Source organism: Agrilus planipennis, unplaced genomic scaffold (genome assembly GCF_000699045.2).
Source record: "Agrilus planipennis isolate EAB-ADULT unplaced genomic scaffold, Apla_2.0 scaffold200, whole genome shotgun sequence".
NCBI classification, from domain to species: domain Eukaryota; kingdom Metazoa; phylum Arthropoda; class Insecta; order Coleoptera; family Buprestidae; genus Agrilus; species Agrilus planipennis.
The window spans coordinates 191052-206860 of NW_020438971.1; the positions used below are offsets into that span (position 1 = coordinate 191052).

A 15809-nucleotide genomic window follows, 5' to 3' on the forward strand; every position below is an offset into this window, starting at 1 on the left:
CCAACCAAAAACTACTGCGTAGAATTAATTGGAATTTTTCACACACAAGCCTTGCTATATGAGCTCTCAAAGCATATAAAAATTATACGGCTTAAATGTGAAGTTGGGTGTAAAAGAATACAATTAAATCCTCTGTCGGGAAAAAACGAAATGACTTTCCGAACAACCCTATAGCATAATCCGTTACGGTTATTGTAATAGGTATTTATTATTCTATTACGTTACCCAAATGCCGAAACTTACCGAAACCTTTTAGTGTTCCTTGTGTCGTCTTCATTTATATTTTCAAAATTGAATAGGAAGGTATATATATCCAGACTGAAAACTGAATGTCTTTTTTTCTTAACTTGATAAATTATTTACGGCCTTTATTATTGCGTGCAACACGCCACTTGACTTCGTTCAAATTATGCCTTACTTGTACTGACAGTCCAGTGCCTACATATTATTCATAACACTCCTTCTTCTTTCTTCGCGTCTTCAAGTGGTGAAATACTGGCTTCAATTTTCGATGGGTTCTAATTTTGCTGCCTTGTTCCTTTGTGCCTCGACCTCTATTTGCAGATGTACTGACGTTCGTACGAGATTGCTTGATTCCACTTTCTTTTCACCTCCTCATCGTGTTCACACAAAGAATCTCCACACTCTAATGAAATATGCATTACCTGCGCTCTCTCCTTATTTTAGGTGGTAGGTTTTATTAAACTTACTGGGTTTCCTACTTCGCATGTTATAGACATAATGTAAGTAAATTCGTAGTCGAATGAATGCAGCATGGTACCTAGATATGTACAACTAAAGCTTGAAGACGCATCTCTAGCATCGAATGTCTAAAAAGCTAAAAGCGAATCCTTAAAGAATCTCTTGTGAACCTTTTTGTAATAAGGGCATATTAAGCTAAAATTTGATGCTGTCGTAGAGTAATGCTTAATATAGCAATTGGGAAGTGTTTCGGTAGATGGCAGCTGGTGTTCATGGGATGAATTTTCCAATTTGATATGCTCATAAGAAGTGATATTTCGAAATTGCAAGATAATAGTTTTTGAAATTTCTTTTGTGGTGATTTCAAATGTGTTAACAATAGAAATATCATAAACCTGCTATTGGTATGCAGGATTAGAATGAAAACGTTCGTTATTATTCCAAAACCAAACCAACATTTCGCTCTAAATTTTGGGATTTTTCAAGGTAAGTTTCTAAGTTATACAGAAACAAGTACTGAAGAGTACATTGTAACGGTAATGATAAAAAAATAAATAATTAAAATGAATAAAAACGAGAATAGGTTGTAATAACAAAATTTTAAATGTACAATGACAGTTTAAAATTGCACGTGGAAACGACCACGTTTACCAATAAGACCTAGCCTGAAAATGTCCACAATTGAAGTCGAAACGTTGATTTGATTTTGGAGTTAATAAATATTAAAAGTTTTCATTATCATTAGCTGAGCTTCTTCATTTATTGTTAAAAAGGGAAGATACGAACACTGAATTAGACCATGACCTTCTTAAGTGGAAAAATTAGAAAAACATTTAAACGAAATTGTTTAACAACTACTAAAATAATAATAATTCATTGAGGAGAATTTGTAACGCTGAAGTGAAATATTTATCCAGTACTAACAAGAATGCTGGATCTGCCGTCTTCGCTCCTTTTTTAAATTTTCTTGGGTGGTAATACCAATTTAGACTTATTTCATAAGCTTTTTCGAAATGTGATCCATTTTCCTTTAAAGTATTTGTGGCAACCTCACTTTTCTTGTGACGCAACTGCATGCCACGTTTATATATTGCGGGTAATGTTTTTTAATAGAGGCTGTTCATTTTTTTCTAATCTTCTAAATTACGAACTAAAAATAACCGTTTTATACAGAGGGAGAGAATAAAAGCGTTCCCCAGTGGTTTATGACCCTATTTCTATCTGTAACTATGTAGGTCATCTCCGAATTCATCATTTTCGTTTCTGTGGTCTTTCGCCCTGGAATAAATACCTACGAATTAGCTCTCTTAATTCATAAGATAAGACATCTTTAAACTTCGCCCTCCTTTACTAAAATTAAAATATCTTTGAACTTTACTACAGTGTTGAGATTATTCATTGCTCAACAACTTATTTTGTTCCGTTACTTAAGTTACTAAATGTGCCATGAATCACGTACTTATTGACCAATTTGCTTCATCTTAATGCATAACAAATAAACAAAAAGAGGCTTAAATCCGGAATAACAAACTGTGGCAATTTTCACATCACGGAGCGGCTGTATGAGTATAAAAATAAATTTTTAGGTCGTTAAAAATATACAGTGCTTTAGCAATAGGGTATGAATAATCCTGAAGTGTTACAATTTTTCAAAGCAAATTTACGTAGCGTTCCCAAATATCGTTTCAAAAATTCTGTCAACAAAACTTTCTAGCGCCTTTTGACTTTAGCACCCCGTTCATCCGCCCTGCCTAAACATAATCATATAATTACTATTGTTTATTGAATATGTGTATTCTTGTTAAGTTCCTATATCTAAATGTAAAAGAAACTTAAGCTAGAATATTAATATTCTTCGTCTCCTTCGTCGAATCAAGTCCTTCATTGCGATAATTTTACATTATTTATACCGTGGAGGATATGCAACAAGTAATGTGATATCGACTGAAAAGCTTAATTCTTTGTTTTGACTGAGATAAATGGAGCTTTTTACAGATTCGATAGGTCTTAAAGATGGCAAGGAAATCATAACAAGATTAAAGTCGTAACGAAACTTTGACAATATATTAAAACGAGAAAGCAACGATTAAGTGATCCATAGTTATCGATTACGTTAGTAATGTGACAGTTTTTAAGAAAAGCACAAACACTGCAGGACAACTACTGAGCAAAACTTGAAAATGCCATTAAAGTATCAAAGAAAACACAAGGTACATTCAGCAAGTTTCTAGAAAAAGTTAAGCACAAAACAACTTTTACATATTTCTTTATTTGTTTCGGTTTGACTAGTCATTATGCAATATTTGATTATATTCGATTAATTATTATTTCGTGTTCTTCCAAATTTGTACCTTTTTGAATCAGTAATAAACCATTAATAAAATTTTTTACAAGCTCTAATGATTAATAAAATAATTCGAAGTGGTCTGTGTTCTGTCGAAACTGGCAGACGCGGATCATGATTTCTATCTTGTTGGATCTCATCAGCGCATCGCAGACAGTTTCGACAGAACACAGACCAATTTTACCTGCTTAACAGCACGTTTTATAAAATACCATAAATGGCGCGGTAAACGCCATCTGTAGTACATCTCTAATGATTAGTAAAATTGGATTTGGTCTCTGTCTGTCTCTATATTATTAAGACTAGGAATGAACCAATAAAATCAAGACTAAAGCCAAGACCGACTATGCAAGACGAAAACCAAATACGCAAGACTAAACGAATTACTTCTGGTGGATTTATAAGTTAAATCTTTTGAAGCAACTTTAATATATTATTTTCGTGGAACAAACTTTGTATATAAAATTTTCAGTTTGCTAGCAAAAGCAAGACCAAGGCCGAATAAAAGAGACCTAGGCCAATACCAAGATTGTGTCAGTCTTGGTCTTTGTCTTGCCTTTCTCATCATTAACAAGCTTATAAGCTATATGAATATTTTTCACATAACCGATTTTTGTGTTAGTTTTCTTTTAATTTGTAAATTGAATAACACAAACTAATAGACTAGAAAGATGATATTATGTACTAAATAACAAAGGGTTTGTAAACTTACGATTACTAAACGCAGTAATAAAGTATGTGTGACATCAATTATTGTGGAAACCGGGAAAACCCTTTACAAGCTTAAACAGCTCATTTTGTGCTTTTATTGTCATGGCTTTAATAACCTTGTCCCTTATTTATCATCGAATCCGATCGATGTCGTTTCTGGTTCGGCTTATTAAATATATGAATTTTGCTGCTAGAACATTCAAAAACTGACGTATCGTAAAATTACTTTATTAATCCAAGATATTTATACTGGCTGACAATATTCAAGAGCAATAGTCGTTTTTAAGCATTTTAGCAAAATATGAAAACAATTCCTGTTTCAAGTAGTTTGCATTTAGTATTTGTAATATAGGAAAATGTTTCAAAAATAACCTGAATAATAGACATTAATATTTAGGTTAGGGGAGGCACTTAAATTAGAAACTAAAGCACATCTTTGGTTCCGTGAATATAATATTTTGAAATTATCCTATATGTTTCATGCTGAAGGAATATGAGCTCCTATGATACTTGACCATTTTGAAATTCTGTGATACCTCCTGTTTTCAGTGTTTTTCAATTTTAATCAATAACAATCTAACGATATTTTTCTGGTACTGGGCAACTGAATAATTTATTCTGGATCCTATCTGTGTTTTCTCTATTTCATATAAAACATAGGTACAGCAACACATACGGTACAGTTTATCTTACATATTACAATTATTAGTAAGGAAAGTTGACTTTAGTCCTGACGTACATTCGCCGTGACTTCTTATTGCTACTGTAAAATAAATAAAATAATGTAAGACTTATTTTTTGATAAACAAAAAGAAATGTACCTTAAGTTTTATAAATTTCATTGTTGAATTTAAAATTGGTAAAACATTTTCTAATAATTTCCCTGCCTCATATTAAATATGAATTCCTGTTAAAAAAAATGTAACAATAGAATAGAATTAAAGAGCTATTTCGTATTCAATGAGTCTAAACGACTAAAAGGACGCATTAGCATTTAACTGCTTAAAATTGCTCATACACGTTTAGTTACAACTTCAATTTTTCTGTTTCTGCTTAGATTGCTTACATTTTGCTGCAGATAGAAACCATCTTTTTAATGTACAAATATCGTACGCTTACGGGGTGTAGAAAGGAAAAGAGGGAGATGAGGGGGGCATAAAAAACTATACTTAACCACTCCCCTCTCCCCTTGAGATGTTAAGTATGTACTAGAAACAGCAAAATTTTACGAAGCATTCAGAAAAATCAATTTGTATAGTTTACGCGACACCCCCCTTCGAGGAAGTTTTTCATACTCCCCACCCGTCCATTGGTCCCCACATATACCCGCTAGCAGCTAAAGTAACCCCTAATGCAGAATAAACATAATGAGTAAAATACGACAGCATGTGCTGATCGCTGATCAATAGTGATTAGCAGTGAGAGTAATAAAAATTGGAATTAAATGTTTGACAACGGCGTCACAAGTTTCTAACCTATTTATTTCAAAAACAACCAAAATTTGACATTATTTTTCCAAATATACTATTATGTATGATAAAAAGACTTAGTTTCGTTACAAATGGCAAAAAAAATTCGTAAAGAAGATTTCGAAAAGATATGTCCTTTGGCAGAGGAAGCGGAAAATTTAACTTTTAATTTACAAGAAACGTTACCTTGCGTTGCTTATGAAGATACGCAAGAAGTTATTATGAAGGCTGCGAAGGACACGAAACAATATATTAGGACAAAAGTAAACCCAAATCCTGCGGATGAATATAAAAGAGAACTTAAACAAAAAAAGAAATCTAACAAAACATGTAAAAGTACAAACACCGACAAGACACAAGCTTCTCAAGGGCCGGGTACCAGTAAAAGGAGTCGTTAGACGCGCAGCATAAAATTGTTTTTTTAATAATAGAAGAAAAAAACGAATGTTTCAAATTATTGTTTGAATTATTGAATGTTATGCGGTTATGGTCTGCAGTCATTTAAAGTAGTTACAGATCCTACATCAATGGATTATTTATTACAAATTAGACAACTCCTGTGAAGTGAGAAAACGAGAGAATAGTTTTTAATATAATTAAATTACTAAAAGTTTCATTCGAGTTAAATAATTAAGTTCAAATCCAACGCCTTCCTAAATCTGATTTGTATTTGTACCAAGTAATCATTTCATGTTTGACAATGACAACATAAATTTTTTTTAAAGGAATTAAGAAATCAAAAAAAATGCAGAAAAAGGACCAAAAAGAAATTAAAATGTTATATCCTTTAGCCGAGGAAGCTAAAGAGTTAACAGAAAAAATGCAAAAAACAATGCCATGCGTAGACTTAACGAGTACTAAAAAAGTAATTGCGAAAGCCGCTAAAGAAACCAAGAAATATTTAGTGATGAAAGCGTCGGGAACATTAAAACTTGCGGAATATAAAAGTCCAAAGAAAAAAACGAAAACTAAAGTAGAAGATGAAACGGATATCGATTTGGAAAAAACTGCCGAGTTTAAAGCTGCAAAGAAGGTTTTAAAATTGGGAGTAACGAGACAAGTAGATGATTACGCCAGTAAAGTGAAGCCTAAAAAAGGGAATCGAAAAAGAAAATGTAAAAAAACTACGCAATAAAGTGAATTTAGTAAATATGCAGTACTATTGATTTATAAGCTGCAATTCTTATTAAATATTTCGAAGCAGGGTCGTACATAAACGTTGGGGGATAAGGAGAGTCCAGAAAAATGTTATTTAGATAATGTTAGTCAGATAGCTAGAAGCATACATATGTATGTATATCGCAAGCCTAGAACATTAGGGATTGAGAAGGAAGAAAAAGAATAAACCAGTAATTTTTGACGCTGTTGACAATATCGTAATCTCAAAGCTCAGTCTTTTTCGAGGTATCTTTTGACCCTGAATTAAAATACGTCCACAGCATAGATCCAACACTCCACTATTTTTGAAATATCCTACCCTGAAAATAAGGATAATACGTATTACTTTGGCATGCCTGGTTTTAAGATTAAGATATATAGGTATTAAAATTTCAATGTCCTACAGAAATTTTGGAAGTTTTCTGCCAAAAAGTATATCGAAAATGTGTTTCTACATGTCTTAGTAATGATGCTAGTAGAGGATAAATATTCTATCGTATTTACTTACATAAATACAATTAAACAATTCCTGTTTCAAGTAGTTTGCATTTAGTATTTGTAATATAGGGAAAATGTTTCAAAAATAACCTGAATAATAGACATTAATATTTAGGTTAGGGGAGGCACTTAAATTAGAAACTAAAGCACATCTTTGGTTCCGTGAATATAATATTTTGAAATTATCCTATATGTTTCATGCTGAAGGAATATGAGCTCCTATGATACTTGACCATTTTGAAATTCTGTGATACCTCCTGTTTTCAGTGTTTTTCAATTTTAATCAATAACAATCTAACGATATTTTTCTGGTACTGGGCAACTGAATAATTTATTCTGGATCCTATCTGTGTTTTCTCTATTTCATATAAAACATAGGTACAGCAACACATACGGTACAGTTTATCTTACATATTACAATTATTAGTAAGGAAAGTTGACTTTAGTCCTGACGTACATTCGCCGTGACTTCTTATTGCTACTGTAAAATAAATAAAATAATGTAAGACTTATTTTTTGATAAACAAAAAGAAATGTACCTTAAGTTTTATAAATTTCATTGTTGAATTTAAAATTGGTAAAACATTTTCTAATAATTTCCCTGCCTCATANGAAAAGTGAACTTCAATTGGCCGTCGGCACGTGTTCTTTTTGTTAAAAATCAAAAAGCAAAATTTTTACCGTAGTTTTTCGTCAAAAGGGAGGATTTTTTTGGGCGTCCGAAAGAATTTCATTTTTAACGACCACCCTAATGTGCAGTTATTTATCTAACAAACGGTTATTCATAACATTGTTTACTTCTTTCACGCTTTTTTTATGTCAAAGGTATTTCATCGATTCTGTCCTGTCGGATGTTAGTCACTCATTGATACTGTATTGAAATATTCATGGACACTTACGGAAACTTACCGTAAATTCGTTTTCGTCTTGCAGCTGTTGGCTAGAAATGTAATGATTAATGGCATCAGCTTTCGGCAACGTCGAGGTGCCTCCTGAGATATTTGTTTCTTGATAATTACATACAAACAGAAAAATATAAATTTTCTCTTACTGACTACTCAGATTCATTCAAGTTAATGTGATGATCTAAGTAAATGTATTACGGTCACAATAATTCAATTGTTAGTTCTAAATCTGAAATAAAACATGGTGGAAGGTTTAACCGAAACTTCAAAATCTCTAGAGATATCTTAAAACTTTTTGTTCCTTACCTGGGGTTGGGTCTGTTTGAGCTTTCTCTAGACCTTTATATGAAAAAGGATTTCAGGATAAAAGTATCCTCAATAAAGACTGCCATGTGAATACAGAAAATATATATTTGCTTGTAACGATACATTAAGGGACTAAAAATAAATTAGGGACTTTTTTTAACATGTCAATCTATTTTAAGGTTCTACTAAAAAATATTTTCACAGTCACTTAAAAAATTTGATCAAAACAAATGCATGATCAACGTTTCACTTCAGTTCCTTAAAAGCAGTAAATAAAGTTTCTGTATGTGTATAAAATGTCAAAATGTTTCCTGCGGAAGTAATAAATTTACCGAAGCGTGAATTTTAATTGCCTACAAAATAAACGTTTCGCTTAAAACAAATAAATCGAAGTCAAAATTTAGCTTAGCGTTAACCACATTTAACGGAGATGGTTAATTCATCAACGTCACTCGTTAATTTGTTTATCGTGCTTTTACAGAAACCTTTAAAAGAATTGAAACTGAAACGACTCTGGTCTAGTGTTCGATCAAACAACAATAATTTGGACTCACAAAATGAAAGAGGACAAGATGAAGTATCTTGCGAAGAAGGAAAACCTTCGACCCCACATTGTTCGTTGCCATTACTACAAGTAAGTTGAAGATAAATGCTTTTAAACGATTTTTGGAAAAGCTAAAGGTAAGATTAGATTGGTTTGTAAACAGTTTAGCGAATAATTTATCAAGTCTACCACGTTTATTATTTCATTTTAAATATTTGTGAGAAAATTCATTTTTAATTTTTATTCACTATAAATCACCTCAAGTTAATGAGAAAAAATTGTTGCTGTTGTCACACCCTCGCCGGGACTCGAACACGAAACCTTTGGCTTTACGCACCAATATTCATAAGTATTTAATTTTAGTTTAACTTTTAAAATTTTTTTTTATTATTTATGTATTTCCATTTATTTGAAAACCTTTGCAAAAACCAACAAATGATTTTTAGTACCTAATTTTGATATAATTTTAACAGACAGATATTTTTTATGCTTAATTAAATAGGTATCTACATATCACTTAAACTTAAATTAAGAATGAGATAAACAGATTTTAGTGCTTATTGCTTGATGCCCAACAAATGGTATGCATTTTAGCATTTTAATATGTTTATAAATTCATCAAAATAATTCCAAAGGTAAGCTGCATTAGTTGTTAATTTTTGCTTCATGTTTATGCTATTTCAAATAAAATCAGATAAAATTGAATTCAAAATTTCGCACCGCAAAGGTGAAACTTTGTAGCTTTTGTGTCTGTACATGTACGGTGATTTCAACAACCTCTAATGCTAATAACTGCGAAGTGGACGTTGTTCGCTCGTACTTAGTCTGGCTATCAAAATTTTATGGGATGAGAATTATGGAGTCATCAAAAACCGTGTGTTGCTCTTTGTAATCGATACGATCTCATACATGAAAGTAGATGGAAAACGTTTTCGCGAAATCTACTGTAAGGCCACTTTCACACAATGCGATAACGACACGGTTTACTGCATGCAGTAAATGACAATGACACAAAAGTATATCCAAAATAAATGCATTTAAAGCGAACGCTTTCACAGTGATGCGATCGGATATTAAAATCGTTGCAGTAAAAAATGTCGCAAATACATTCCGCAACAAATCGTGCGATAAAAATACTACAGGATTAAATCTACCCTTTCACACATGTGTGTCGCGCCAACGTATCGTTGTCCATAGTTGCCGATACTCATTTCCGCTGCACGTGTATGATATGTTAGTAGGTCTAACTGCGACTTGCAGCCATTAAAATGTCTTTCTCAAAGAAAAAACATTCAATTACAATAGTCGATTTAATAGAATTACATTAGATAAGTACATACAACTAAACCAGATAACTCTGGGAGGATAGATAGGTTCGCATTTCAACTGGGAACGTTGTCGAAACAATATTCGGTCGCATAGTGTAAAAGCGGCGTTCCGATACGATACGACAAATCGCGTGCAGTAAATCGTGTCGTTACCGCATTGTGTGAAAGTGGCTTAATACGGTAGGTACATCTTACATATCTAAGACGCACACGTTTCCACCTCAGTTTCCGCAAATAGTATTAGCACCCCTGATAATGACGTCGTGTACGAACGACGTCCACTTCGAACAAATAAGTTTTAAAATTAAATCACATACTTTTCAACTAGAAGCTGAAATGATAAAAAAAGTATTATGTTTTCAAGTATAATAATGCTTTCTTAGCCGCAACTAAGGTCGAGAAGAATTCCAATGTGGTTTTCAATCAGATACAGACATTTAAACAAACTTTACTAATAGAATAGTGAATTAGGTAATTAAGTAACTAACTAAATCAGAACAAAATAACTAAATAACTGATGAATCAGTTAAAAATATTTCAATCACTGCTTTATCAGTTAAATAGCTCTTGTTTATTGCGACCACCAACTAACTCATCAGTAACAGTAACTAAGATAAGCAAAATTTTCATACTTAGTTGTACTTTTACAGAATATTGTAATGGAACATTGTTTAAATAAATACATAAGTAATTAATTTTACATTACTGCCGGCTAAATAAATATATTAATATAAATGTAATTTCAAAGTTGTGTACATTTTTTAAATTGTTTTCACTGCAATGTTTTTGTTTCATTAGTTTTGTAAATTAACTTAGTAATTCGTTAACATATGTTGCTGGCTTAGTAAGATACTTCTGGCACCTACGAATTTATTCCAAATTATTTATTTTTTTTGATAAGAGTCAAGATATGAGGAGCAGTTTAACTGCATCTTAAAAAATTTTAAATGCCAATTTTTGTAGGTTTGGCCGAGTTCAGAGTCACCTCGCGGAGAGGCAGACGGTCAAAGCTTCATATTTCCTGATTGTCAAGACGATGTTTCCTCAGGTCGGTCAACATTGTGTGAAAATTCACACCTACACGACTCAGGAATTGACTCAAATCAGGTAAAGTCTTTGCAACAAATGATGTTGAATAACTGACGAAAATTAAATTATCACTGTGCTTTATTAATCACAATAAACGTGCTTATAAACATTCATTTGTCTCTTCACGTCTCATGTAATTAGTAATCGAAAAACAGTTTAAAAGCCGTTAAAATATTCAGCTAATATTTTCTTTAATTTAATATATATCATGTAAAGAATATTCTACTATAAAAATTACGAAATCCGTATTGGTTAATGAATATTATTTTTCTAATTTCAAATTCCATTTATGACCCTAGACGTAAATTTTCAGTCTCTCAGTTATTGCCTAGTTTTTAGCGATCTCTCACAGTCTCTGTATGAGAGACTCGAACGATAAAATTGTTGATTCAGAGATTCGAGTCTCTCGTTCAGAGACCAGATACGAAATGAGGATCTCTCTATGAGCGACTCGAGTCTCTCGTTCAGAGACGCTAAACAGTTTTTTTTGACAGTCTCTCTCAGCGACACCAGAGAGACTCGATTAGAGACGGAGACTCGAGTCTCGCTTTCAGAGACTCTGAGAGACTGAACATTTATATCTCGGGGAGTTATCAGAGATCCTCTCAACAACTGATTTCCCAAAAATACATGTAGTTTTATGGCGCACGTTTTAGTCGTTTCACCAATTGGCCTGTACTCTTGATTAATGAACGTAGAATACAGAAAATTTTAATTCTATATACGCTACATGCATATGCAACTTCCCTAACCACAATTCTGAATCGGTATTAATTATATGGATGTTTTTGTGATTCAGGGCATAGTACATGTAGGTACGTCAGTGAAAAACTTCAATCGTTGCAAAGACTTTAGTGTTTGATGTTGTTACCGTATTAGTTGTTGTTTCGTGTTATTGAACAGTACCTACCTATATACTACGTAAAGGTGATCGTTTTGGAAAAGTTTTTCAGTGATTTAATTTTGACATGAGCTTTTTAGCAGCTAACATTTAAAAGTAAGAAAGTTCATCTCGGAAAAAGAATGAAGAATTAGCTCTGTAATGCTGTAATTTTTGCTATATATTGCACAGCTTATTATACGGTTTGCGAAAGAGTAGATAGTTTTTGTACCTTTTACTATCATCATTTGACTGCACATAATTTTTTGTCGCTTTGAACGCAGGACATTGAACTGAACTTTTAAAATGAAATTAGCATGTGCATTAAGGTTAATTAGAAATGAAATTTATTACTTATTATAAAAAATTACAACTACAATACCCGTCAAATCTTTTTCTTTCGGAAGCATTTTCTATCTACGTGACTCCACTTTTAATAGAAAAGCTCTCGCTTACATATTATGTTACTTATGGATTGGTTTGTGCTTGAATTATTTTCTACAATCAAAATTCTATGCTCAATATTATTAAAGTGGGTTGGTTTAGCACAACCTTCCCCGCTTCATATTTATCATACAGCAGTCCGCAAACTCGGCCGCTAATTACCGCCACTGCATAAATACGTAAGTACACATACCTACGCCCACGCCTGCTTTGTTTACTAAATGGACTAGTTTCAGGAAATTGTCAACTACATATGCATAAAAAGTGGCTGATTTTGTAAATCAAGTTAGCCCGATGGACATACCAAACGTTTCGGTAGTTAAAACTGCATTTAATCGAAAGTGTGTGTTCGTAAATAATCGTGATCATCAGTAAAACAAAAGTCAAGTGAAATGAATTAAAAGTTACACGTAACAGTTATATGAAAATTATTTCTTGTAAAATTTTGAAATATCTACCTTTTTCGATGGAAATATTCTATAAATGATCAGTCAGTTTAGAAAACTGAAAGAAATAATTTTTTCTTCAAAATCCAAAAACTAAATAGTATCAAATTTCAAGTGAAACAACTGCCAGAATTTAAAAAAAGAAATACAACGTGTAATTCTACAAAACGCTGCTGAAGTGAAACTTCTTCAAATACACAAACATACCGGGATAGGGGTTAAGCAATTGGTTTAATGGTATTACTTGTACACTATGCTTTGCACGGGTGCAATGCTGATAGTTAATACACTATAGAATGTCGTTATATACAACAATCACAGCTTTTTTGTCATTAGACAATACAAACCGGCCGGTACCGCCGCAACCGCCATGTGTCTGCATTTTTAGTCTGTAATACCTTCGAAAATATTCATTTAAATTACATGCTGTAAAGGGCCATATTGATCTATATTAAATGCACAATGTATTTAAAGGTACTTAATTGGATAAGGATTAATGCTGTATTGCTTAAAATCGCTTCATAAATAAGCCATTATTTCTCGTAAAAAGTAAAGGATAAAAAATGGTTATTGTGGGTTATCCCTAAGAGATAGACATATACCATCACGGACTTTTTTGTAGACCTTTTTAAGGTGTACAATACTGTAGTATATTATTTTGTTCTATCTGGTAGGGTTTAGCCAGCGTTTGCAATGTAAGCACAAAAAATGTGTTTATTTACGACATCACATTAGAAACCTCTAAAATTATCAGTGTTTCTCTACTATATTATGCATGTATTATACACATAAACCTTCCTCTTGAATTACTCTATCTATTAAAAAGAAACGCATTAAAATCCGTTGCGTAGTTTTAAAGATCTAAGCATACATAGGGACAGACAGCGGGAGAAATGCGTTGCATGATTTCGTTACATACCAACTCGCATGAAATGAATTTACCCTACCGTGCGTAAAGAAGTTTCACTTCAAAAAGGTCCACGCGCATTTACCCCATAAATGAAGAAAATTTGCATGCTTGCGCTATTGTCTCAATAATCGCTATTATTATTTATACCATCAAGAAAATAATGAGTATGAAGTATCATTTTTTATCATATACGAATCAATTACAAGCAATGATAACATTATTCTTTCAGGTTTCTCCGTTACCACTCATATGTGGTTCGAATTCAGCAACAGCTTCACCAACTCCTAGTTTTCGTCGGCCTAGTACTGGTTTCCTTCATCCTTACCATGCCAAATATCCCCACCTGCATCCCCTATCGTCTCCTGAACACACGTCAGTGGAAGACGTTTGCGAAGCAACTCGCGGCAATAACGGTGTCTCCGCTTCGACATCATCAAGCGCGTCGTCTCTCACGTCAGTCGCAGCGGCAGCCATATCTGGAGTGATATCTCGAAGGACTAGTGATAATTGCGAACCCGAACGAAGGCCATCAGCCATCACGACCAGATACTCATTATTCGACGCGTTAGATTTGGAATATGCTCTTTTGAAGGCTGCCGCACGTGGAAGTGTAGGACCCTATTCGCTTAGTGAAAGTATTCATAAGTTGACATTCACGCAAAGTTTGGCATTTCCGGCCCTCGCTAGGGGTCTGGCAAGTAAGAGGAAACGTTCCCGAACCGACAGTCGGTCGCGACCCATTAATCCCACGGGAAGCGGTCTTAACACCTTCGCAAAAGTTGTAACCGCTTCTGTCTTGGTACTAGTGAGTGTTCTAGTGTTTGCTGTTGTTTATAAATTTGTGAGGACGTGAGGTTTGCTTTTGGCTCCAATGGGAGCTGCAAAGAATACTGTTGTTCTTAAAGAAGCTAATACGCCCTAAAACTTGTTTTATGTTGTTACTTTGTTTTCTAACCGCATTTTCAATTTTATAAACTTTCTGATAGGTTTACAGATGTTCCGGGTGGATTCAGTCCTGTTCTTGTAATGATTTTTCATACCATTTTCAGTTAGTGGAAATCCAAAATATTCGGATTTTGATACAGAATCAATTAATTTATCGATCAGCCATCTACCTCATCGAGATTATTATGATTCATTTTACATTTCATGTGATACTACGATAGATAAAATCAATCGACAGTAGTAGTAGCTTTGAAGCATTTTCGAAATTGTTGATTATTATTAATTAAAGCCAGTTAAATTTGCGTCTGTCTGTCTTGATATGGGTACAATAAAACAACGTTAATTAAACAAAATAATTCTAATACTCTGTTTGATCAGTTTTATAAAATCATGTTGTGAATTTTTTATCAGTTCGAAATTGCTTTCAAATATAATAGTATGCATTTTGCGCTTGTAACCTCAGGCTTCATTTCCGGCCGATAAAACACATTCTTTTACTTTTTTACTTCCCTTTGCGGCAACATACATAAATTATTTTTACTTCCTGTACATCTACAGCACAGTACCTTTCATATAATACATGTTTCGTTCCTCTTCTTTAATAAATAATAGATAAGGATAAAATGTATCAAACGTTATAACGTTCACTTGTTAATACATATAATGATTACTATTAGTAATTAAGTGTTTGTATATTTCTGAAACCATCAAATGGACTTTTCAGATTTTGTGATTTTAATAAAACACAAAGTGCCTCGTTCTAGGCAATCATAAAAAATATTTTCTATTGCACAATTGATATAACAATTTGCAGTTAGCAATTTATAGATATCCATTGTTTCTTTTACTGAAATGATTTTGATATCATTGAATATACTTTTTCCTTTGTACTTCCTGCTAATTTAACATTAAGTGTAACAGATTTTACTGTCATTTTTACAGAATATTGGTGAAACGCATTTTATTTTAATTTATTACCTGATAGTAGGTATGTATACGTTTTTAAAACTTTTGGTAATAGTAATTCCGTTGATTTATGTAAAGTTTTCATCTAATTCACTGATTCCATGTTAACCTCTATCGTCTCTAGGTACAGGTTTGGTAATCATAATTTTAAGATTGAAAATTTT

At 32.8% G+C, this 15809-nt stretch overlaps 1 protein-coding gene across 4 annotated transcripts in view; it reads left to right on the forward strand.

Moving 5' to 3' along the window:
* Positions 1-15809, forward strand: part of LOC108740022 — a 25431-nt gene extending 9622 nt beyond the window's left edge. The window contains exons 2-4 of one of the 4 annotated variants that reach the window (XM_025975386.1): positions 8575-8727; positions 10929-11072; positions 13964-15809. In XM_025975386.1, coding sequence (XP_025831171.1) covers positions 8575-8727; positions 10929-11072; positions 13964-14587 — 921 coding nt within the window. In that variant the 3' untranslated portion in view covers positions 14588-15809. Of the gene's footprint in view, positions 1-8342; positions 8728-10928; positions 11073-13963 lie in introns of those variants that run through there. The other 3 variants (XM_018474188.1, XM_018474192.1, XM_018474191.1) reach the window with 3 other exon arrangements.